Source organism: Phalacrocorax carbo, chromosome 15 (assembly GCF_963921805.1).
Source record: "Phalacrocorax carbo chromosome 15, bPhaCar2.1, whole genome shotgun sequence".
NCBI lineage: Eukaryota > Metazoa > Chordata > Aves > Suliformes > Phalacrocoracidae > Phalacrocorax > Phalacrocorax carbo.
In genome coordinates, this window is record NC_087527.1 from 7415044 (window position 1) to 7439863 (window position 24820).

Genomic DNA, 24820 nt, shown 5'->3' on the forward strand with positions numbered 1-24820 from the left:
TGGGCACCATGCAGCCACGGGGCACAGGCTGCAGCAGCACTGGAGCTGGGTGCCTGTGTGGGTCTGGTACCAGGGGCAGTGGGCAGGGGAGGGTGGCGTGCCGGTGCTGGCCAGGCCACATGAGGGCTATATATGCCCTGTTGGGGTGGCCGCACGTGGGGCAGCGGGTGCCGCCGCGCGCTGCAAAGTGGCACGGTCAGGTCTTCTGTTGTGCCACGGGCACAAAGGAAAGTGCTGGGTTCAGCGGCTGGGCACGGGGCTGGGGAGAGGCTTCCAGCTCGCCCAGCGTTTTGCAGGATGTGATGACTGGGCGGCCGCACAGACACTGATGAGCTGGCAGTTCCTTTGTGTGCCTGCCTGGGGGTCTGCCCTTGCCAGGCTATAAAGTGGGGGCCTCTCTGCACCCCAAAACACGAGCCCGCTCACTCCAACAAGAAGCAGCAGCTGCCCAGGTAAGAGGACAAAGTCCCCGGGCACCGGACTGCAGCCGGACCTGAGGGGGGAAGAGGGAAACGCAGGGTCTCAGCCATGACCACCGCTGTAGCCACCATGTCTTAGAGCACCCCGGTGCTCAGTATCCCACTGCCCTCTGCTCCCCCAGCAGCCACTGGTGACACTTACCTGTGGGGCCACTGGCAGGGTGCCCTCCGGGGAGCCTCATGCAAACTGGGCTGTCCCTTTCTCACCCCTTCACATGCTGCCCTGCTGCCCAGCCGGGCTCCCAGGCACACCCCGTGTAGGACACCCCAGCACCCGGTGCAGCATCAGGCCCCAGCCCGGCTCGGGAGAGCAGGGAGTGGCTGGGCACCAGTGTTCGGGACTGCCCTGGGCACCCCTGCAGTGGTGGGACAATGCTTAGGGCTCTCCTGACCACAGAAGGAGAGTGTGGGCACCTGGGACCTCCCATGGTTCTCCTGGTGAAGGCAGGACCCTGCTGCCTGTGCCTGCCTGGAGAACCTCTCCCGGCAGCTCCCCTCCCAGCCCCAGCCACCCACCCTATTGCTGAGTCCCCCCATCTCAATGCAACCACCCTGGGGCAGGGCGAGGGCCGGGGCAGGTGGTGGGCGCCCACAGCCATGCACCCCCTCTAACCTGCTGCTGGCATCTCTGCCGGGTGCCCTGTCCCAGACTTGAGCCCAACATCGTGATGTCTGAGACCACAAAACCCGCTGCTCCTGGCCAGGCTGCGGAGGACAGGGAGAAGGCGGCCCCAGCGGCAGCTCCATCCTTTGACCCTGCTCCCGTCACAAACAGCAAGGGTGAGGAGCCCACCACAGAAGCCTTCAGGGTAAGCCCGGCTGCTCCGCACATGCAGTGATGCAGTCCGGGGGTGAGGGATGGTAGCAGCATCTCTGGGGCAGTCAGCAGGAGAAGAATGCAGGCGGCCCAGGGGCAAGGACCCTCCTCCAAGAGCAGGTGGAGAGTGTCGATGAGGCCATCCTTCCCTGCTGTGTCTGTCCTGGGCAGCAGCTCTCTAGGTGCAGGATTCGAGCAGCCGCTTGCGGGGCTGCTCTAGGAGGGATGCGCTCTGGGTGCCCTTTGGCTGGGACAGCTTGTTGGGACAGGCTTTGGAAATGCTCTCCCCTGGGTCATGTGTCAGGGCTGCCACCTGCTCTGTCTTGTGACCCTCCACATGCGGGGGTCCTGCAGTGCTGTGGGAGGGTGGAGGAGGAGGCAGTGGGTGACAAGGCCAGCACCAAAAGGCCACGGTGACGCCAGGTCATTGTGCCACAGAGGTGCCGCAGTGGGGCTGGGGACAAGGAATGAGCGATCTGAGGGCTCTGGTGACACTTCTGCACATGCCAGGCAGTGAAAGCCATGGCACGGATGCAGCTCCTGGAAAAGCAGCTCCTTCCCAGCCTGGCTGAGGCCTGATGTGGGCACCAGCACAGGGAGACGTGGCTTCACAGCAGCAAAACTGGGGGCAGGATGAGGCTGTCTGGCAGCAGGGATGACTGACAGGAGGGGACCTTCCTGTGCTCAGCCCATGGTGGGATGGGGCTGCTCATCACAGAGCCCAGCTCAGCTTGGCCAGGCACCAGACCTGAAAAGTTGCAGGAAGCCTTGGAGAGCTGAGGAGTACACGTGGGCAGTGGGTTCATGGATGCTGCGTCCACGCAGGGACACGCAGCACCACCCTGCCCTCCCTGAGCATGCCTGTCCCTGTCCAACCCTTTCCCTCTGCCCCCAGATCACCGTCTTTGACCAGGAGAACTTCCAGGGCAGGCAGATGGAGTTCACCACTGAGTGCCAGAACCTGGCAGACCGTGGCTTCGACCGGGTGCGCAGCGTCATTGTCACCTCTGGACCGTAAGTGTCCCCAGCCATGGAGAGGACCGTATCCCTGGGGATGCCCTGGGGAGGTGGTGATGCAGTCCTGGGGAGCAGCCCCAGGTGCAGCGTGATGTGCAGGGGCATTTCCCTGCAGCCCAGGCAGAGAGCAGAGCAGGGGCAGCGCAGGAGCAGAGCTGGGGACCCCAAGTCTCCTTTGAGGAGAGCAGGACAGCCTGGGGAGGTGGGGAGCACGCCAGGGCCATTTGTAAAGCAAAGGGCACTAGAGGTAACGCCAAAGGCTAAGGAAAGCTGTCCATCAGATCTGCTACCTGAGGCTGTCTATGAAATGCAAGAGACCTGTAGAATTTGGAGAAGCCAACGTGAAACAAGGCCAGTCCTTTGGACCGGTCTGGTGACCAGGGCCACTGCAAGGACAGGGTTGGAGCGGGCAGGGGAGGGCAGGTAGGCAGCCCCAGGCCCACCTGCACCCAGGCAGCTGAGCAGGGTTAAGGGGGCTGGGAAGGTCTGAAATCCACAGGAACAGTTGACACAAGCAGGGACAAAAATGATCACCAAACTAGATGATAACTGCACAGTCAGATGATCTTTGTGTTGAAAGAGCATCTCACCACTGCCGTGCCCAGCTGGAAATGCCGTGCCTGGGAAGGCAGCCTGGCAGCAGTGGGACAGCTGGTGGGGGCTGGCAGTGCTGCGGGAAGGATGCATGGGACACGGCTTGCCTTGATGGCAGCCTTGAGGGACTGGGCAAGGTGACCTTTGGTCACCTTGAATGACACCATATAGCACTGATGACAACTTTTTTATTAGAACCCGGAACATACAACTTTTCTTGAAACAAAAGGGGGATGGAGCAGCCCCCATGGAGCTCAGGTGTGACGCCTGGGAAGCTGCGCTAGATATAGAAAGGGTGAAACTTGGAGAACAGAGTATTTAAGTGTCATTGGGGTCCTAAATCCTCAGTCTTCTTGAGAGTCACTGGTGAGACTCTGTGCCGAAAAACTTACTTAGGGAAAGACACAAGCAAAATCAACCAAGCTCCGCCTTAGAAGTCAGTATAAGGTCATACTGCCTGTGGCACTCAAACATGTCTCCTGACATTAGGAAAATAAAATACCTATTGGCATCTGCAGAAATAGCCCTGTTTCGCAGGGGAAACGGGAAGCAGCACATGCAGGGCCATGCCGGTGTCAAGGGTTTTTGCAGCCCTGAGCCTGTGACATTCACAGCACAGCAGCACCTTGTGGCATTGCAAAAGAGGTGACATTGCAGCTGAACAAACCCTGAGCGCCCACACCCTGATAATGGGATGAATGCCAGAGCTGGCTGAAGCTGGCGCAGTGAAGCATGCAAGCGTGCCAGGATTAGACAGCCTGGGCAGCCCTGGCCGGGGCTCAGTGGTGCAAGAGGGAAAACAAAGTCCTGAGATGACGCAAGGATGAGTCTCCAGGTGTGCAGCATGCAGGGCTTGCCAGCTGCCCCAGGGTCCTGCTGCTCCCCGGGCTGAGGAAGGGGAGCACTGCAAGCACACTGGTGTCTGCTGCCAGCCTTGGATGCGTGCACCAGTGAGCGCTCCACTGAGAGCTAAGTGCTTCATGGCAGCTGCCAGCTCTGCGCATGCCGTAGTGTCTGTCCTCTGAAAAAGGTGGGAGCAGGATGGTGGGGCCAGCCCTGACACCACAGCCTGTTTGGGTGCTGGGAGCCTGGCTCCAGCACCCCACAGGCTGGCAGAGCAGGAGAGGAGCTGTTAGGTGGCATCTGACCTGCTGTCTCGTCCTATCCCTCTCCCCAGCTGGGTGGCCTACGAGCAGGCCAACATGCGCGGGGAGATGTTCATCCTGGAGAAGGGCGAGTACCCTCGCTGGGACACCTGGTCTAGCAGCTACCGGAGCGACTGCTTCATGTCCATGCGTCCCATCAAAATGGTGAGTGGTCCAGAAGCAGAAAGCACCCAGCGGGGTCTGGCCAGGGCTGGATCTGTGCTGCTCGATGCCTTGCTGCTGCAAGCTTCAGGGCTTTGGCCACTCGACTCGGCGCTTTCCCTCTGTCTTCCCCAGGAGGCTGAGGACCACAAAATCTCCCTGTACGAGTCTGCTGACTTCAAGGGCAACAAGATGGAAATCCAGGAGGACGACGTGCCCAGCCTCTGGGCTTACGGCTTCTGCGACCGTGTGGGCAGCGTGCAGGTGCCCAGTGGAACGTAAGCCGGGCCATGGCAGTAGCTGCCTCCTGCCGGGCTCCCTGTCCTCCCCCGTGCCCTGGCTCGCTGCCAGCTGATCCTGAGCCCCTGCACGGGGGTCTCGGGTGCCCAGAAAATGCCAAACGGCTGTTTTCGGTGGTGGAGCCCAGGGGTTTGCACCCAGCGCATGGGAGGCAGGGGGCTCTGCCGGCTTTCCAAGAGTATGCCGGCCATGTCACCACTGCCTTTATTGGCTGACCCCGCTCAGGTGCCCTCTGTTTGCTTTCCCTGCAGCTGGGTCGGGTACCAGTACCCTGGCTACAGAGGCTACCAGTACCTCTTTGAGACCGGAGAATTCCGACACTGGAATGAGTGGTGTGCCTTCCAGCCCCAGATCCAGTCCATCCGCCGCATCCGGGACATGCAGTGGGACCAGAAGGGCACCTTTGTCACCCCCGACGCACCCTCCAACTGAGCGTGCTGCCTGCTAGCTATGAGTCCCGGGCCCTGTGGGGCACCCCCGCCTCCCCTGCTCAGCACTTTCCTTGTACATTGCACATTCCCTGGATGTACTTTACCTTGTGAGGCAAATTAAAAAACACGGAAGACTAGAGCTGCTCTGGTGTTGGTGGTGCATGGGATGCTTTGCATCAGCTCTGCTTTTCTGTCCTGCTCAAGCCTTGTGTTGGAAGCTGGGTGGGACACGATGTAGGGTGATTTTCCCAGGTAAAACCCTCTCAGGCAGGACACCCTTGCCCCCCCCGCCCCCGCTGCAGCAGGGACAAGGGAGACCCCCATGAAAGCAGGAGCATGCACAGGGAAGGTGGTGGCAGGAGGCTCCTCCAGCCTGGCCTCACCAGCCCCCATGGGGTCTCTCATGGGTGTGGCAGGGGGTCTCAGGGCACCCTGAGAGCAATCGGACCATGGGGGACTGCCAGCTCCCTCCGTGCCCGTGGGGCAGCAGGGGCTCACAGGGCCCTGTCGATGGGTACAGGCCAAGAGGCAAGGTCTGCAAGCGGCACGCAGAGGGGTTCACCTGCGTGGTAAATAATTAACAGCGGTAATTGCATTCAATCAAAGACCAATTCACTTTGAAGGTGGGTTTTTTTTTCCCCTCGGACGCTGTCCCTGCCCCCTCCCAGGCGCCCCCCGCCCCGGCCCTCACTACCCCTTTCCCTCCCGGTGAAGCCCCTTCGGTGGCGCCTTCCTGCGCTCCCACTTGTGCTGATTAGCGCTTGCAGTGATTGCAGCGTGCCGGGCCCCGTGCGCGCACCCCGGCCCTTAGTGGGCGCTCCGCAGGGAGCGGGGCCGCGGGGCCCCGCGCGCCTCCGCAGCCACGGATACCGCCGCGCGCGCACACACGCAGCCCACGCACTCCCCGGTGCGCGCACACGCGTGTCGCCCGATCCTGGCCTCCCCCCCCCCCCCCCCACGCCCGATGCCTCCCGCCGCCGGCCGCGGGGCGCATGCGCAGTGGGGCGGTGCGCGGCGCGGGGATCCCGGCCCTTCGTGCGCGTGACGTCGCCGCGTCTCGCGCCGCTCCGGGCCGGCGGCGGCGGCGGCCCCGGTGAGTGGCGGGGGGCCGGTGCGGTACGGCACGGCACGGCGCGGGCTGCGTGTGCCGCCAGCGCCCGGCCCCGGCACGGTGCCCCCCGCCGCGGCACCGGCCGGCAGGTGACAGCGACGGGTCTGCGCGGCGGGCGGCGGCTCGGTAGCAGCGGGCGGCGGGAGCGCGGCGGGCAGCGCTCGGTGCTCGGGGGGTGGCGTGCAAGGTGCTCGGTGCAAGGTGCGCCGTGGGGCGGGGCGGGGCGGCGCGGCGAGCGGTGCACGGTGCGGGGAGCGGCGTGGGATGGTGGCTGTTCAGTGCGTGGGGGATGCGGGCTGCGTGATGTGCAGTGCACGGCGTGCGGAGGCTGGTGCTTGGTGCACAGCACACAGTGCGGGGTGCAGGGTGCTCAGTGTAGGGTGTTCCGTGTCCTTTTTTTCCCTTTTTCCTGCTTTCTGGCACGTTCCCCTTGCCTCCGGTCTCCCTGGCACCCCTTTAGGAGCCCAGCACTAGGCTGTGCCTGCTGTCACCCGTGCATTGCCGGTGGTGCCCAGAGCAGGCTTGGGCATGACACCCTTCAGGAGGTACCCACGGGCCGGGGCAGTGCCCAGGGGCGAGGGCTGCCTTCCTCTGCTGGGGTGACTGTGGCCACCTGTGTTGCGGTGGCCTGGGCAACCAAGTGCTGGGTGAGAGGCTGCACCCACAGGTCTCGCTTGGTGTTAGCCTCAACTTCTGGGAAGAAAGGTTTTGACAGCAGCTGAGGCCTGGGCAGCTGTAAGCTTCTGCTGGGTGTCCTCAGGATGAGGGTCCCGTGGCAGGGGGGTTGCAGACAAGCTCCCGAGCAGTGGTGTTGGTGCCTTGCAGCCCACCCAAAACACTGATGCTCCCCCTGCTCTACCCATCTGTCACCAGGCCGCTGCCCTATGGTGCTGCATGGTAGGGATGCAAAATCCACACTATTTCTATAGCAAGTTCAAGTTCCTTGGGACTCGTGGCCGGAGTCACAGTCCTTGGTGCTGCTGGCAGCGCTTCCCTGCTGCTGGCAGCGTGAGCTGGGCCGTGATCTTCCATGGGAAGTGTATGGTTTGCATTGCGCGGGCCTTTGTTCTGTCCCTTACTGTGTTTGTTTGCATGCTCAGTCTCTGTCCAAAAAACATCTCACAGCTTGAAACCCCTTCACATGTCTTCCTCTGCAAGTCAGAGCCCGGCCCCACCAGCTGCTTGTACTTAATATATGGGCGGTGAGTCCCCCCTTTTCACAGCTGTGCTACTCTCTCATGCTTGGGTACTGAGCAAGGGTGAGTGGAGAGATTAAAATGATTTGTGCTAACAGGTTTCCAGATTTGACATTGCTTTTCTGGGAATGCTGCAGCGTGCTCATGGGGAGCTTGTCAAGTGCCAACACAGGTTCAAATGTTTCTTCCAAGCGGGGTTTTGTAATAGCATGGCTGGCTGCAGCCTGTGCTCGGTGGCTGCCTGCATGTGGCATCTGGCATGAACAGACGTACTGTGCTGCCTGCAGAGAGAGCCAAGGGTTTGCAGGGTGCTCACGCAGGGGAGGCAGCCCTTGAGAACGGGGCGTGAATTCCAGTGCTGACTTCCGTAACCACCCCACGGTCTGCCTGTGAAACCACAGGAGTGGAGTTTGAGGATAGGGCCAATGGACCTTGCTGGTGCACTGGTGAATGCCCTCCCAGCAGCCTGGTGTTTTGGTCCAGAGCACTGAGCTTTCTCCATTCCTGCGAGTTGCTTCTGTGCCCGTGTGCATGCTCAGGGGGCAGCGCTGCTCTCCAGGGGAGCAGTGGCTGGCTGCTGCCCACAGCTCCGTGTTTCCCAGAAGACCAGAGCATCACTGCTAGGACCTGGCCATGAGAGCCAGTTTCCATGCCTTGATATTTGGTGGCATGGCAGCTGAGATGGGGTGGCCACCACAGTGCTCTGGGGCCCCCTCTGCTGAGCTGAAAGCCCTCACCTGGGACGAGCAGTACCACGTGGCAGCTGAGCCATGCACGGTGCCGTGCGGGTCCTTCCAGGCATTGCCCAGAGCTGGTGCTGCAGCCAGTGTTGGGGGGCATTGCTGTAGGGTGATACAGGCAGAGTTATGCCCTCCACACGCTGGGGATGCCGAGGTGGGAGCTGCCATGGGTCTCTCTGGGACTTGGTTTGCTGGTAGGCTCACCAGAAGGACGGGCAGGCTTGTGCCACTGCTGTTCTCTGCCTGTAGGTTTTAAAAACTGTATTAGTAATTTCTGTCGCTATTTTAGGAAGATATATCCAAAGGCAGTTTGCATTACAGATACGCCGAGCCTTCAGGGGATGTGCGGGATGGCAGGAGCACTATAAAATGCAGTGATTGTCAAGAACATTTTTGGAGAGAGAAAACAAACACCTAGCAGGTGGTTTTATTTGGCACCGTACAGATGCTTCTTCTGACGAATTTGTGATGCATTTAGGAAGCCTCAGCCTCGTGTCTCAGCAGAGCGTGTTTCACTTCGGATTTCACAGACCCCCAAGCACAGGCAGCGAGTGTGCAGGCTGGCAGGAGAAGCTTGCAGTATTGTTGTCTGCCTGCTTTATTGCATATCATTTTGCAAGCCTTTAGTCTGTGCAGTTCTCTTAACCCCTGTCTGCATCCAGTATCGCAGGGATTCTCCGCAAGGAAAACCTATCTAAAGGTGAATGACGCTTTCCCCCCCCCCCTTTTCATTCCCAGTCCATCCTTTTGTGCTGGCCTCACTGTGCGGGTGCAGGCAGTAGCGCAGGCTGGGTGATGCTGCCTGGGGCCGGCCCTGCCCGTAGGAACCGTGCAGCATGTGGGAGGTCCTGCCGAGGAGCTGCGCCGAGCCCCTCTCCCCCTCGCAGGGCCTGCAGACACGAACCACTGACAGTGGCGGAGGGTTGCTCAATCCGCAGCGCTCGGAAGTTAAGCAAGCGGGTGGTTCCCATTGCGTGTTTCCAGGCGAGTGAGCCCAAGCTGAGACTGGGGAATTCACAAGGGGCTGCAGCATCGAGGTGCTTCTCCATGGAGAAGTGACCACCGGGTGCTCGTCGGCTCTGGAGCCGCTGCAATCGCGGAGTGCTGTAGTGGGGCACGGAGAAGCAGCTGGGGTTTTTCCTGTGCTCCTGTTCCTGCTCAGTGCTGGGGGTAGGTCCTGCAGCGTGAGCGACCATTCCTGCCAGTGGCTGTGCCCGGACGTGCTCTAATGGGGGTGGGAGAGCACCCAGCCCCCCTGCTCCTCCGGGCAGCTGTGCTCACAGCTGGCTGCAGGCCAGTGGGTCTGGGTAGCATGCAGAGGCAGCCCTCAGTGGCCCAGCATTTGCAGACATAAATGACAGCAGAGGACCCAGGGCTTACAGCTGGGCTTCTGAAGACAGGAACTGAGCCGTGAAGCACTCGGATGTGTTGTTCAGGGTAATTTGTCTTACGGGTCAGTCACGCTGCGCACCGAGCGGCATGTCTTGGAGGGACCCATTTCCTTTTTTTCCATCCATGGCTCACAACAACATTGCCTGCGCTGGGGCTTGGTGGGAGGTTGTCGTATGTCCTCTCTGGGGGCTGTGCAGGCACACGGGCTTTGCGCCTCATCAAGTGGGAGGCCACGTATTCCCGCATTGCTGATGTGGGTGCTGGGCAGCGCGCTGTGTCCTTCCCAAAATTACTGGCTTTGTGAAAATGCCGAGCACTCGGCCTTGTGGCAGGCGACACGCTGAGCCTGGCTGGGCCGCGGTGGAGATCCTGGGGCCGGTCTGAGCGGGGAGATGGGGCACTGCTGCCAAAGCACGGCTGCCTCCGGCATTTCTCCCTCCCCTCGCTGCCCAAGGGGTATGCAGGATGCCCCTCGGTCCATGTTGCCTTCTCAGTTAGTGCCTTCAGCTCTGGGGATGCCTGGTGTTGATGCATGGGGAAGTAAAATATTTTGATTTTGTTTCTTAAGCAAATTTGAGGTTTTGGGGTTTCTCTTGCAGAAACAACCTTTTAATTGCAAATCCTGATCTTTGTGCGCACAAGAATGGAGCTTGTTGAGACTTACGGTTTGGCATGTGGATTTGGAAAATTTTTTTGAAGATACTTAGTATTTTTTCTAGAAGTTCCTTTCACTGCTTTTTCTCCCTGTTCTATGGTGGGCTCTGACCACCTACATTCATGTGGGGAATCTTCGTTCAGTTTTGGGAGGGAAGAGTCTTGTTTGCACCAAGTGTGGTGAGTTAACGCAGAGGCTGCAAACTCCGGCTCCTCTCTGTAGTGTTCCCTGTGCCCCTCTGGAGAGCTCTGTCGGGGTCCCCTGGGACCTACCCTGGGCCTGGGGTGGGAGTTGGGGGGGACTCTGGTCAGAAGTGCAGGGAAACAGCTCTGTGCTTCCCGAGAGCCCCCTTGTCCCACTCAGGACGGGGGAGCGGGACGATGGGGCCACGGGTCAGGGCGCAAGGTGAGCGAGCGTGTGTTTGTCTGTCACTGTTCGTGCAGGTCCTGCAGCGGCACCTGCGCTGGCTTTGCCTTTGTCCCCCTGGGGCAGCAACTGCAGAGTAATTAAGAAAAGGTAAAGCTCTGAGAACTGGAGCTGTGGGTTGATTAAAAGTCAGAAGCGTCCCTCCAAAGCGCAGAGCTCCTCTGCTGTTTTGGCACAAGCGCTTCCGAAGCGGAGACCTGAGCCGATGATCTGGGTGGCCCCATCCATCGCTGGGGGGTCCCAGACACCCACCCCCCTGCTCTGGTGCCCATCTCTCATGGCATGGAGCAGTGGGTGGGTCTCCCTTCCTCACCTGCACCCCTCATTTGGCTCAGTCCTTCCAGCGGCAGCTGTGCCTCCTGACCCTGCTCCTTGAGCCAAGAGGGGGACGTGGCGAGGCCCCTTCCTCCTGGCTTTGCCGCAGCTTTGCTGGGGCGCGGTGGGAATGGTGGCTTGTGCCAGGTCGCTGGGGTGGGTGCCTCCATCGCCACATCCAGCCAGCAGCTTTCACTTAGGGTGTTTCATAATTAAGAAACCAGTTTGAGAGAAAGGCTGTTGCCTTACAGAGAGGTTGGCAGAAGTGGATACTGTGGTTTCCATCGCCGGACAATAAAATGCCATTGCTGTGCTTGGAACGAGTGGCGGGCGGAGTGAAGATGCTGTAAATTGGTGGGATTTTTATTATTTTGTGAACATTGTAGCATTGAGCAGGATAAGAAAATGTTTTTCTAATCATAACAGCCTCGAGGCAATAAACAAACAGTACATTTGTGCTGTGAAATGTCTGTCAAATCTTTGTTGATGTGATTTAGAGCCTGTTAAAGCAGTCTGGCGTGCTGTGCATGCATCCTGGCCAGGCTCTCCTGGGGTGGTGTGCTGGGGTGCTCGGAGCTTCCACCTTGCAGGATTTTCTGAGCAAGAAAGCCAGAATTTGAAGACTGTGCGTGCTGCCTTAATGCTTGGGGCATCAGATTCTGGTAGTTTATTTTTCTAGGTACTCAGCAGTGAAAACAAATGTCCCCATGTTGCCCTCGGAGGAGGGCTTTGTGCTTTGGCAAACGGTCTTTTGTGAAACCCTCTTGCCCCTGCAGGTCCAAGGCAGTGACCTCCGGGCTGCAGGAATGCAGTAGTTGTGGTGGTGCCGGGGAGCGGGAGCTCTGCCACGGTGGTGGGCTGTGCTGCCAGACCCTCGTGCCTCGCTGCTGGGGTGGCCTCAGCGTCTGAGCAGAGCTGCCAGAGTGACGGTGAGCACCTTTCGCAGTGGAAGGCGAAGAGTGGATGTTCAAGAGCCAGCATTGTTGCAGGGACTCTGGCTGATGCATCATGCTGAGATTGCTCAGCTGAAAGGAATTGGGGGAGGACCTGTAAGTGCAGCAGTGTCAGCGTGCCCTGCAGCTGTTGTGGAGGTGAGCTGAGCCAGCTGGGTGCTAAGATGCAAGCTTAAACATCCATCTTGTGGTTTGGGTGCTAAGATATGCACTTAAACACCCATTCTTGCAGTCTTTTGCCTGTTTCTTCCAGTTTTACTTGGGATGATGTCAGCAGTGCAAATGCAAACCACAGCGCTATTCTGTTTGAGGATTTTCAAAGGGACACATAACCCTGAAGTGCTCTAAAATCCATGTATTTTTACTGGGATTGACTTCTGATTCCTGTAGCTACATCTGGGTTTGTGGCCTGCAGAGCATCTTTAGAGCTGTTCTGCTGTCAGTGTTGCTGTTCTCTCCACTTGGTGGCCTGAAAGCAACTTTTTTGTGTGTGCGTGTGCTGTAGGTGCCAGCTACAGCTTAATTTCATGCACATAAAAGCGGGCTCTTCTCTCACCTCCCGGAGCCTCAGGCCATTGCTCACCTCCAGCAGAGGTTTGTACAGAGCTCCTGTTCCGCTGCAAGCGGCTGCAGTATCGATTTGGGGTGGGCAGCAAACTGCAGTGTAGGTTGGACCCTGCTCCCACAGGTTGGCTGTCTCCGCGGGGATCGATGCTTGCTGTGCTGGGGGCGGATGAGCATGAGCCACGCGTTGCTCAATGGGGCTGACGCTGCGCCTTGGTGAACCTCAGCCTCTGCCGTCCCCTCGGCTGCCTCCGTGGGCACGCAGCAGCAAGCAGCGGTTGGCGCTTGCTCCCTGCTTGCGGCTTTCCAGGGCTGCTCATCGACCTCTTGGTGAATGCTTTAAAATTTGTTTATCAGCTTTTGCTTGGGCTGCTTTGAAACTGAGATGGAGAAACTCCCTGTGCGCCTCTGTGCCAGCAGCCTGTCCTTCCCGCTCCTCGCCCTCAGCCCCTGCTGGTTCTTCCTGGCTTTCCTCTCCTGGGGTTTGTTTGACCTGTTTGCTGCTGCCTCTCAGGATGTGAGCATCTCTGTCCTGCTAAGGGAGATGCCTTGGAGTCGTTGGGTGTTTTGAAACACGCATTATGAGTTGCCACCAGAGAGACCAGGAGAAACACGCCCGCCTTCGGCAGTGGCAGCGCTTCTGGGTGCGTCGTTTGTCTGAGCTTACGTTGGGTCGGCAGCGGTTGCCCCCAGGCAAGCTGTGTTTATTTCTGTGTTTCCATGCTGCGTCTGAATTAACTGAAGACTATCAATTAAGTGATTAAATTTTGCTGATTTGTGAAGATGCAAGCTAGATGTATTAGGATGTTTCTTGCTGACCACAGCTTCTGCCGCTGTTCCGCCACAAAGACATCTGCAGTTCCTCGTCCTTTTGTTAAGCGTCAACAATTTGAACTAAAATTTTCCAGGCCACACCTATGTCTTCTGGGGAAGTTGCAGTTAATAGCAATCGTTTCTGGGAATGATTTAAAGAAAAATGCATTTTTTGATGATATTCAGCTTCTTGTAGAAACTGGTTTTGTTGTCTGTTTGTAACACTTTGCGGCTTTAAAAAATGGACTTGAGACATTGCTTCATCACTACAGATGGTGCACGGCTGCCTTGCTCTGGAGGCCCCAGCTACACTGACACTGCGTTGTGCGGGCACGGAGGACTGCTCTCCGGCAGCGGTGGTGGTTTGCCGGTTTCATAACAGCAGGTGAAGGAGGATGCGGAGGCTGCAGTCGGTTGGTCCTCGCTGTTGGTGCTCACTCGGCCGCAGTGTCCGCCTGGCTGGCACAGCAGCCGCGCAGCGGCATGCTGCATGGCCCCGTGCTGCGGTGGGAGGCATCAGGAAGGAAGTCCGCAGGCGTGTGTGTGTCTGTGTGTCTGTCTGTGCATGCACAGTCAAGACTTGGAGCTGTTTCCGGAGCACAGTGTCTCGGGGCTGGGCTGTTAAACCGCCACTGCTCCGCACACCAGATCATTTATGGCACCGCAGAAGCACATCCAGGGATACAGCTGCTGGTACGCAGACCTGCAGCCATGTCTGGACCTGAAATCCCGTGGCTGATGGAGGCCAGGCCAGGGTCGAGCAGAAGGCCTTGCAGGGAAGGAGGGCGATGCGTGCACTGCGGATAAGCTTTTGCGAAGTTCATGCTGGGTGGAGTTTCCCTCTGGTTTCTAATTAGTGCTAAAGTGGAGGGGCTGCGTGATGTTCTATGGCAGCTGTGCAGGAGAGGAGGAGACTCTTGGGTGGCTGGAATAACAATTAGTGTCTGTACTTGAAATGTTCTCAAAAACATCCTCCAAGGCCAGGATGCCATCGTGCATTAAGGGGGAGCTGACTGCGGGAAGGGCCCAGCTGCAGCGGCCCCACGATGAGCCTGTGGTCCCATGTACGCACTGTGAACCTCGGAGCAGTGTGCCATCCTTGCCTGGGCCCTCGGGGTGCTCCGCTGCAGCACAGCCCTCTGGCCAGTGGCTTTGCTTGGAAAGCTGCAGCCCTGCTGGGATGAGTACGCCCTGCCGCTCCCTTCCCATGCCTGGAGGAGGGTGTCCCGCGGGGACACGGCCGCCGTACCACTGGTGGGACGTGGGCAGGACCCCTGCGCAGGCGCGCTGTCACTGGGATGCTCTGTGCTTGCAGGAGAGCTTCAGCCAAGGCGGGGCAGGCAGCTGCTGGGCTCCCCAGGATGGGTGCATTCCTCATGGGTGCAGGTGTTGTGTCCTTGTGGGAAACCTGGCGTTTGGGCCGACACGTGGCTTTTGGTTGCCTACCTGGTGGGGTTTGCATGCCACGAGGGGCCGATGCTGCTGCCTTGGCAGGTGGTGAGACTGGAGAGAGATTTGTTCCTTGGGCTGGAGCCGGGGAGATCCCGGCAGCGTGGGCAGCTCCTAGTGCAGAGGTTGGCATCCCTGTGACCCTGCCTGGAGGCAGGAGTGTGACCTGCCAGACCTGGAGGGTCCTCTGGGCCCCGTCTCCTTTTGTTCTAACTGGTTTGGGGGACCCTGACTGTAGCCTGACTGGTGCCTGATTTCAGCATTTGTACCAAAGCCTGCACCAGGCGAGTCTGGAGCTGCTTCCTCTGGGACAGGCTGTTGTGCCGGTCACTTGTGTGCAATGGAAGCGTGCCATGTTCGGACTGTCAGCCTCTGGGTTTTAAACATCCCAGCTGCTCCTGTCCCCCTGAGGCTTCTCCCTTCCAGGAGGCTTCATTTCCTAAAAGAGCAGACGCCTTCCTGCTTCCCCTGGTTTCTTCCTCTGGCTCAGCCCCGCGAATGCCACCATGGTGGAGCAGTGCCTCGGGGCGGATGGCCGAGTCTCGGGCATGCCACGTCTGGCTGCCCGTGAGCCAGGACCACCGTTCCCCTGGGCTCGGAGGGAGGCTGTGGGCAGGAGGGTGCGTGCAGCAGGGGCAGTTGCCAAGGAGAAGAGCATCATTTGTCACTGCAAATGCAAATGTCTGTGATAAATAAATCAACATCGTGGCTTTTCTTTCCCACTAGGTATTTTCACAGCCACCTGTGTTTCAGCATGAAGTTCGGCTAGCAGCAGAATGAACTCACCAGGGGAAGGTAAGTGCGTATGCATAGCAGCGCCAGAGTGGTTGATTCCCCTGTGATGCTGATAAATATTTCATATGTCTGTGCACACCGACGCTGATGCCCTGTTAATATTGTATTGCCTTCACAAGCTGACAAGAAATGGTTTAAGCCTTTTTTTGTACTAATATCCAATCAGCATGCAAAATAAGGAAGACTTTCTGCCTGTAGGACTTTTTGTGTCCTTGTTTGTCACTGCTCTGCTGTCACTTCCCCACCAGCTCCCCCCCGCCCCCCCCACGCTCTCTGCTCTTGGTACCAGCCTTGCCCTGATCACAGTCAGGGACGGAGTCCCCAGCTGTGGGTCACAGCCCATCACTGTCCTGCAGTGTCTGAGCTGTACTCAGGGCTTCAGCCTGGGGTTGGTCGCTGGCACTTTGATTTCTGCTCCCCATCACCAGCTGCAGTGGTTTTCAGTCCCTGCCATGATGTTCCAGAGAAGCCCCTGAGAGCTCCCTATTTCCTGCTGGAGTGGAAAGCTCTCAGAGCCAGCTTAGGCATCTGAAGAACTAGAAGGTCGTCTCTGATCAGACAGTCGTGCCATCTAATTATGCCATGATATTTTCCACCAGATACCTGCTGTGGAGGAAATGATCCATCCCTGTTCTCTCATAGACTAATAAGCCCCATAAATTTTGGGGAATTCTTACTGGAGGATTGCACAAAAGAATTGAAAATAAGCAAATAAGGTGGGATTGTTTGCGGTTGCTCAGCAGACCACCTCCAAGCACACTCATGGATGCTTGTTCAGCCCGCCTGGGTACACTGGGGTAATCCCACCAGAGAAGTTTGTTCTGCTTCAGCCACAGTGCTCGCGGCTGCCATGCAGGAGGCAGAACGGGGCTGTTCTGGCGGGAGCAGCGGTGTGCTGCGGCAACGGGGAGAGTCCAGAGCACAGCAGGAGGGGAGAGGCCATGCTCCCCGACGGCAGCCGTTGGCACCTGCCTCTCTGCCTTTCCTGTTGCCTCGCAGTGGAGCGCGAGCTTCCCCATGCTGGTGGCATTGGATGGGCAGCGGTGGGGGCTGCGTGTCTGCCCTGGCCGGGGCAGCAGGAGGATGCTCAGGGACTCGGCGCTTTGTCCCGCTGGGTGCTGCCGGAGCAGGGCCGGTGGCGCAGGCTCCCAGCCAGCCTCCCGCTTCGCACAGCAAAATGAGTGAGTCCCTTTGTTCCTCTCTGGCGGCACTCAGGTCGGAGCTGCTGGGAGCATCTCGGTGGGAAACGCTCACTGTAAGCCATTTTTGCAAAGAACAGAGCACTTCTGTGCTCCGAGCCTCCTTTTTAAACTGCAGGTCTTGCTAATTAGCCTGTCTTGGTCTGCATAGCTGTAATTATTCCAGTTGGCCTTAAATCCTGACTGCTCCAGCTACACTGTATTGAAATGGGTCATGCTGCATTTGCAATTATTTTTAGGGTGAACATTTGAATATATTTACATGACTGTAACAGATCGAGATAGCAGGATGGAGCAGATGAGCACTTGTCTTTTTAATGGATCTGACTCTGACTCGGTGCTGCATAAATGCCAGAGCTGTTTGTTGTTCCCTCTGATTTACATCTAATCAAATGGACCAGCATTTGACTTTCCGACTTTCATATAGTATATGGGTATGCATTGGAAACTGTTTAACCTTGGTATGTTAACCAAGCAGTTGGCCAGGATGTTAGCCATGGTGCTAAAGAGCCACAAATTTAATGGTGGTGGTGATGTTACTTTGCTGCTGGGATGGGAAAATGTGTGCCTGGGTGGGCAAAGAGGCGCTGCTTCTTCATGTCGTGGTGATCTGATGGTTTGAGCAGAAGTGGATAAAAGCAGAGCGGGTGGATGGCGAGCTGCTGACCGCTTCGCTTGTCCGGGTGGGTGGAGTGGGATGTCGGGTTGGAAGGGGAATGGAGCGAGCGCCTGGCTGGCTCTGGGGCCGCCTGTGCTGGCAGGTAGGGCAGGGGCAGGGAGGCTGCCTGGCTCTGGGGCAGCTCTCCTGCCTGCTCCCTGCCACAAAGGGGCTTTGCACGGGCCACTGCTAAATGTGCCCTTTCACAGAGAGAGTTGAGAGGAGAAAACGTTTTTCTGAAGCAGTTCTTTGGATTGTCAGCAAAACAAAACGCACGGACGCCCCGTTCCTTCCACTCCATTCAGCTCCCGCCCCAGCCACATAATCACAAAGAACTTGAAATCCCTGGGTGAGCCCAGGGGAGGATTGCAAAACCTGTGCTCGCAAATGGAGCAGAAGGGGGGAGGGTGTGGGAAGCAGTGCCAGCGTTCACAGGAGTCCCTCCTGAGTAGGCAGCAGAGCAGGGAACTTGCAGAAACTGCAGGCTTCCTGCTGGGTATCCTACGGAGACGCAGAAAACCTGAAAAGCCTTAATGCCAGATGATTTCTTCAAGGATTTTTACGTAAGGTCAGTCTCTGGAGGGAGGGTGTTTAATACTGACTCTGTGTGTGGCTGTTAGCCTTCAGATGGTTTAATTTCTCATAGTGTTTCATGCTAATGGGTAACTACTATTCTTGACTCAGACCCTTAAAATTTGCATGAGATGCTTCTGTTTTTGTCTTATTTCAGTTTTCTCCCCTCCCCTGTGACAGCACATTGAAATTAAAGAAAATGTAGGAAGGAGACAGGTGGCTGACAGAAGTGAAAAGACGGTGTGCTGAGCTCAGTTTTGGAAGGAAGGAGAACTGCAGGGAGGGTTTGGGCTTCATGTGGGATAGAAAAGGCTCTGTAAAGATTTTTTTTTTTTTTTTTTTTTAATAAGGACTGACTGGGTATGCGTGGCCCCTCCTCTCCAAAACGTTCCTGGAGCTTTGCTTCAGCTGTAAACCGGTGACTCCGGGTACACAAACAGTCCAGAAATAATCTCTTTGGGTGTGCTCTGAGGCAGACTTTAATTACCTTCTGGGTAGAAGACACCTAGCCTGGAAGTTGCTGATAAGTGAAAGAGATGTTGAAACCCTGGGATGGTGTCAGCATCCTGAAGGAGCCGGGCTGGATGCTGAGGTGCCGCTGGGCTGGATTGCAGCTCCTGTTCCTCTGACCATGCTGTGTTTCTCTTGCAGATGCCTGTTGGGTTGAACACTTGCTAGCTGAAAGCTGAAGTGTGGTCACCAGCCTGTGCAGAGAACAGGATGCGGGTCACCATGAGGAGGGTGTTGCTGGTCTTGGGCTCAGTGGTTGCCCTGATGGTGACTCTGCACCTTGGCCAGCAGGTCCTGGAGTGCCAGCAAGTCCTGAGTGAGAGGAGGCACAGGCTGATGAGACCCGAGAATGAGGAGCTGGTCATGATGGGCTCCAACCATGTGGAGTACCGCTACAGCAAGGAGATGCCCCTGATATTCATTGGTGGGGTCCCACGGAGCGGTACGACACTGATGAGGGCCATGCTCGATGCCCATCCCGAGGTGCGCTGTGGAGAGGAGACCCGCATCATCCCCCGCGTGCTGGCAATGCGGCAGGCCTGGTCTAAATCGGGGCGAGAGAAGATGCGCCTGGATGAAGCAGGAGTGACGGACCAAGTTTTGGATGCTGCTATGCAGGCCTTTATACTGGAAGTGATTGCCAAGCATGGTGAGCCCGCCAGGTATTTGTGTAACAAGGACCCCTTCACGCTGAAGTCCTCTGTCTACCTGTCCAGGCTGTTCCCCAATTCCAAATTCCTCCTGATGGTTCGAGATGGCCGGGCTTCAGTCCACTCCATGATCACACGGAAAGTGACCATCGCAGGTTTCGACCTGAACAGCTACCGAGACTGCCTGACCAAGTGGAACAAAGCCATCGAGGTGATGTACTCCCAGTGCTTGGAGATCGGCCGGTCCCGGTGCCTGCCCGTCTACTACGAGCAGCTGGTGCTGCACCCCGAGCAGTCCATGCATGCCATCATGAAGTTCCTGGACATCTCCTGGAGTGACACGGTGCTGCACCATGAGGAACTGATAGGGAAGCCTGGCGGGGTGTCGCTTTCCAAGTGAGTGTCTCGGCTCCTGCCACGGCTTTTTAAGGAGCATTTTCATTTCACGAAGCAGTTCAAGGCTAGAACTGGGGGCAAAGATGCGTCGCTTGTGTTTATGCATGCTTTTTCAGGGGCAGAAGTGGCAGCGTGTCCAGTTTTGCTGCAGTAGGTTTTGTGTTGCTGAGTAGAAGACAGCTTGAAGGCTAGCAATCTGTTGTACCCAACAGAGCAGCTTGTCAGGCAAGGATTTTGGGAGCAGGTGACTGCTTCATTCGTCTGTCTTGACAGTGCAGAAATTATTTTGGTTTCTAATTTGAAAAGAACGGCTTGCTCTGAAACATGAGCTCTTTAATGCCTCTTTTCTCCACCTGTCCTCAAGTACCTCCTTACCATGATTAGTTTTGCTGCTAATGAACGGCTTTCAGTGGTGAGCAGCAATTCTTGCCAGATTTGGTGCTGGTATTGCAGAATAAAAGAAATACCTGTGCCATGGAGAGACACCCCAGCATTCCCTCCTTGCTGGGTGGCTGTCTCGGGGTGCCGGGGGGGTGCTTGCCTTCTCCCACCTTCTTATCTTTTAATGCTCTTTATTTCCTAAATGGAGGCTTAAGTCTAACTTAGCAAAATTTAATCAGTGGTGTAAGGGAACCATACAAGCAGTCTTTGTATAAATTGCTCATGCCAGAGTGGCGAGGGCAGCTGTGGACATGCAGCTGCTCTGTTTCTTGGGGACGGACTTGGGTGTGTGGCCAGGCTCGGCTTCCCTCTGCCGTGCGATGCTCTTCCAGACGAGGCTGCATGACACCGCCTGCACCGTAGCAGGCGGTAACTGGGATGCCCTCACAAGGCTCAGGATCCACAGCCTCTGTGCACATTCATCCCTCTTAGGACGTTGTGTCACCTCTGCTGCGTGGGGTGTGGTTTCCTTTGGCTGGAGTTGAGCAGGCGGCTGCTCGACCTGGGCCGGTGTCCCACCGAGCACAGGGTGCAGAGGGGGGGCTGTACCTGCGAGGAGATTGCTCCTCGGAGTTTGCAGGGCAGGGAGCATGGCTAGTGGGGAGCATGTCCCAGCGCCCTTACCCCAGGCAGACCAGGAAGGCAGCTGTGGTGTAGGATAGAGAGATGCAGGCACCTTTGATGGCTGAAGTGATGATTTCTCCAGAGCTTTCAGCACTATTTGCTCAGGTTAAATTTTGCCGAGGTTGCTTAAACAGATAAGTTTTTGGATTTTCAGTGGGGTCATGCGGTGTATTTGTGCTACAGACCACACATCTTTCATTATTTTCCTGTAATAGGCAGAGGTGTCCTGGTAACACCCTGGCCCAGTGCAGGAGGGATCCCCCCGGACAAGGCGACCCAACCCCTGGGGCTGTGGAAACCCCTGCCGGGACCTGCTCCCCCGGAGCAGGGTTGTGAGCGGGAAGCGCTGCGCTGCCGTGCCTCGCACCGGCTCTGCCCCAGGCGGACCCGGCAGGCCATGAGTGTTTGTGCTGCGTGTGTGTCTTGGGCATTGGAAGCAAAATGTTGAACTGGCAGTGAACCTCGCTGAAGGCTTTTCTGTCTGAGCCCAGTACGTGTGTGAAATCCAACTTTAGTGTCTTGATTTGTTTTTTTCTGTATTATTTTTCCCCAGGATAGAAAGATCAACAGACCAGGTTATCAAGCCGGTGAACATGGAGGCGTTATCTAAGTGGATCGGGCACATCCCAGGGGATGTGCTGCAGGACATGGCCCACATCGCACCGATGCTCGCCAGGCTCGGCTATGACCCCTACGCCAACCCACCCAACTACGGCCACCCCGACCCCTTAGTTGTCAACAACACGCACAGAGTGAGTGTCACTGCCCGGGGCGCTGTCGGGGGGCTGCGGGTCTCTGCACCCACAGGGCTCTCCAGAGCAGAAGAGGCTGCTGAACCGAATCAAAAAAGAGCAGTGGAGAAACCAACACTCTCTTCCTTTTGGGAGGCTGGGAATGACAGACACGCAGTTACACTGAGATGATTGCAAAACAGATGTGTGCAGTAGATTGAGTATGATGTGTCTCAAACTGATGATGTCCCCTATGATTTTGTGGTGGTGTTTGTTTCTCATGTGTGGCAAATACTGACCTGTCCCTCCCTGACCCAGCCCAGCTCCCAAACCCAGGCGTGGGCGTTACTGGTGTGTGCTGATATCTAGGTACAGCTGTAGGCACTAGGCACACCCATCTGGCCCCAGGAGGATGGGCAGACTGTGCTGTGTCCGTGTGTAGCTGCTCACCAGCCACTCCCGCAGGGAATGCAAGTAGAGACTCGTAATGCATTTGAGCAAAACCAGATGTTTTCTAGACTATTGACTCCATGTCCCTGAAGCAGAACTGGAAGGAAGAAGCTGCAGAGCCACGGACAGCACTTAATAAATAGAGGGAGTTTCTCATGCTTTGGGGTGGACCGGTTCCTCCCCAGCCTGAGCCTGGACTCTGTGGCTCCCTCAGCTTTGCACGTGACGGTGCCCTTGGATGAGATGTCCTTTGCCACACTGGTGGGAGCAGGGGAACGCCTGCAGGTGGGACCCCGGTCCCTGTGGTACTACGTGCCAGATCAAGCGCAGGCAGGCAAATAGCAGCACTGACCTGGAAGGTTGGAAAAGCTTCCCAGGAGCTGGTCCATGCTCCAAGTGCTCTGGTCTCTTACAGCTCCTCTTTGTTCTCTCTGCTTGCTGAGAGCTGTTGTAGGACACAAGTGATTTGGGTGAACATCTGCCCTGGGCAGGGTTAGGGACTCAGGGTCTCTGACATGGACCTTTCTGTACTTCTTGGGATGAATTTGGAGAACTGGCATAGTGGTAAAGACTGAAATTCTCTCCCCTCCCAGGCTAAGGGGGGGAAACAGAATTGCTTGTGTTGGTTTCCTGCCCCAGCAGGGAACTCTGCTTTGCTTACCGTCACGAAGGAGGAAACCTCCCACTATTGCCCCAGTATAGCACCTTGATGTAGAACAAATGCCCATCAGAGCATTTCCGCTGGTTCGGGTATACTGGGACATCGGACACAGTTAATGAGGTGGACTGCTGATGTTCACAGAGCCACTACCCCAGGAGGGTCACTCCAATTTTCTCTTTTCCATAGGTTTTAAAGGGGGATTATAAAACGCCAGCCAATTTGAAAGGTCATCTGCAGGTAAGACTCTGTTGCCCTTTCTGAGGGCTTTGCCCTGATGGTTAATCCTGGATGCCTGGTCCCATGCTCCCTCTTATGGGCATTTGCAGGCTGGGCAGCCAACTGCGGGCAGTGTCCCTGCTCTCTTGCCTCCATCCACGGGGTCAATGTGCCTGTCATTCCTGCTGTGCACCGCTCCCACCCTCCGCACTTCCATGTTGATGTTCTTTGTATTCTGTGTTCCTCAGACCCTTCTCACTCGTCTTTGTCACCTCCTTCTTGGTCTGCTCGTGTGTATGGTTTTGTGCTGTGGAGTTCTGTGTTTGCTCATGAGAAACTTGTCCTCTTCATTCTCGCTGACTTTAAGACACTTCCCACCTTGTTCTCTGTTCCAAAACTTAAAGTTTTCATTGCCATGGGCCTTGCCTGCCTTAGGGAAGGGTGGCTTGTCTGATTTGCACGTTTGAGGCTCCCTCCCTAAAGAGCAGTGCTTGAAGACAATTAATAACCATCTTTTGTAATGCAGAGCAGTCCTGCAGATATTGCACATACAGACTTAAAAAAAAAAAAAAAGGCTCTCTGGAAAGCGTTGCCTGCACAGTAGGGATGTGCAGTAGGTGAGTGGTGATGTTTCGATCCAAGGTGGCAGGCTTTACCTGCTCAGCGTGTGGCTGCCTAAAGAAAGCCAGGGGACTGAGCTGCATCGCCAGCGCTGGGCGAGAAGATGCCGAGCCCAGCCCCAGGCTGAGGAAGCTGGGCCGCTGGTGAAGCGAGCGCGTAGCGGCTTTCACTGCGAGAGGTGTCGCTGGCGATTCCCGGCTGGCTGCCCAGGGTGGTTGGTGTTGTGTGAACGGCAGCAAAGCGGGAGGCTGCAGTCTCACGGCAGCGTCTCCTGGCTGCTGGTTCTCTGCCCTCACTCTGCTTTCTGTGTCCAAAACATTTCCTTTTCTTGCTTCTGGGAACACAGCGGGAATGTTTTGAGTTGCAGACGCTGGCTTAAAGCTGACCCTTCTGTTTCTGGGTTATTCTAGGTGACTCAGAACACATCATCTTCTCACTAAGAAAATTAATGATTTCCAGGTAAGACCTTGTACCTCACTTTGGGACTTAGGCAAATCTGCCTGCACAGCCCCAGGTTTAGCATTTTGCTTGTGTAATTTCTTGTGCCTGTGGATTAGCCGGGCTGCTCCAGGCACGCTTGTTATGTGAATGATCCCCTTCACAGTTGCTTTAGGTTTTCAGAACAGTGCTGTTATGTGAGACGGTTTGTCAGGAATTCTGAGCTCTGGAAACAGGCTTACTCCAGCAAAATTGAAATCAGCCACCTGGGAGAGTTATTACTGACTGTCCCTGTGGGGAGCATTGAAACGGGATGTGGAAACGTGTAGATGAGCTGAGCTGCTTCCCAGCTGTCTTCTAGGACGTGCCATGGACCCGTGGAAGGGAAGATAAAGCAGTTGCATCTGCTGTCAGTTTGGAAAAACAAAGCTGCTACCCTGGGTTTCTGTTCCAGATACAACTGTTGATATGTTGGATGTTTTTCCATCTCTCTTTTCAGCTAGCCTCTGTGCTAAAACATAAAGTGTCATTTTTCTTACTAAAAATGACCCTTTAAAAACCAGTTTCTAGGTAAAAGCAGTATAGTGTGCTAAAAAAAAAATAAATCAGAGACATTGAGGGAAAATAGAAGTTGTGTGCCTCCAGTCCTGGAGCTGCAAGTTGGTTTCTTTCTAAGCATGTTTTTTTTTGTATCACGGCTGCTTCAAAACCATTAGTCAGGCACCTGCTGTGCTGGCATGACCAGATCCTGCTCCCGAGCCTGTGTGTTTCTCTCTTCCAGAATGCTGCAAATGGCCTTTTGTTGTCCAACAAAGAAGAGTTTGCAACGGCACCAGTGGAAATCGGTTATCCAAGCATATTGCTTGCTAATACTAATGCCAAAATGACTGCTATCGGAGGAATGTATTTGCATTTATTTGCAAAGGCCAAACATTTTACACATCAGATGCCTGTCGTCTGCCTTTTTCCGAACGCTCCGTGGTGAAAGCATCTGTGGAAATCCATACTTGACGGGGGCGACAGCATGCATCGGGAAGAGAATTTGTACGCCGTGGCCGGAGGACTCGTTAAATCGTGTTTAAATGTCTCGTAACGATGTTCTCTAATTCACGGGTCAGAAATAGGTGTCCTGACCTTGTAGAGCTTTTGTCGTGCAAGTGACACCCCCCGCCCCCCAAGCCCTTTACTGTGACTTACAGAGGCTATTGCAGAGTTAATATATGAGCCCACACAACCACCACCCCCCGCCTCCTTCCTTTGTTGCACACAATTAAAGTATTGTTTTAATAGCGCCGGCT

The 24820-nt window shown here is 56.3% G+C and overlaps 2 protein-coding genes across 10 annotated transcripts; both read left to right on the top strand.

Annotated features, from left to right (window-relative positions):
• The first annotated feature begins 1147 nt into the window (after positions 1-1147).
• On the top strand, positions 1148-5062 carry CRYBB1 (crystallin beta B1). Its single transcript, XM_064466178.1, has 5 exons — positions 1148-1288; positions 2192-2310; positions 4085-4217; positions 4350-4492; positions 4766-5062. Exons 1-5 carry the CDS (start codon positions 1148-1150, stop codon positions 4944-4946), a joined length of 717 nt encoding a protein of 238 aa, XP_064322248.1. The 3' UTR covers positions 4947-5062.
• Positions 5063-5945: 883 nt separating this feature from the next.
• On the top strand, positions 5946-24811 carry TPST2 (tyrosylprotein sulfotransferase 2). Of its 9 annotated transcripts, none has more exons than XM_064465855.1 (8): positions 5946-6038; positions 15286-15354; positions 18135-18212; positions 18436-19340; positions 20959-21157; positions 22434-22484; positions 23495-23543; positions 24304-24811. In XM_064465855.1, the coding sequence occupies exons 4-7, from the start codon at positions 18505-18507 to the stop codon at positions 23522-23524; spliced, it is 1116 nt and encodes a 371-aa protein (XP_064321925.1). In that variant the 5' UTR covers positions 5946-6038; positions 15286-15354; positions 18135-18212; positions 18436-18504; the 3' UTR covers positions 23525-23543; positions 24304-24811. The 9 variants fall into 9 exon arrangements, with proteins under 9 accessions (XP_064321925.1, XP_064321921.1, XP_064321923.1 ...); XM_064465852.1 differs by lacking the exon at positions 5946-6038 and adding an exon at positions 11897-14684; XM_064465851.1 differs by lacking the exon at positions 18135-18212.
• The last annotated feature ends 9 nt before the right edge of the window (positions 24812-24820 follow it).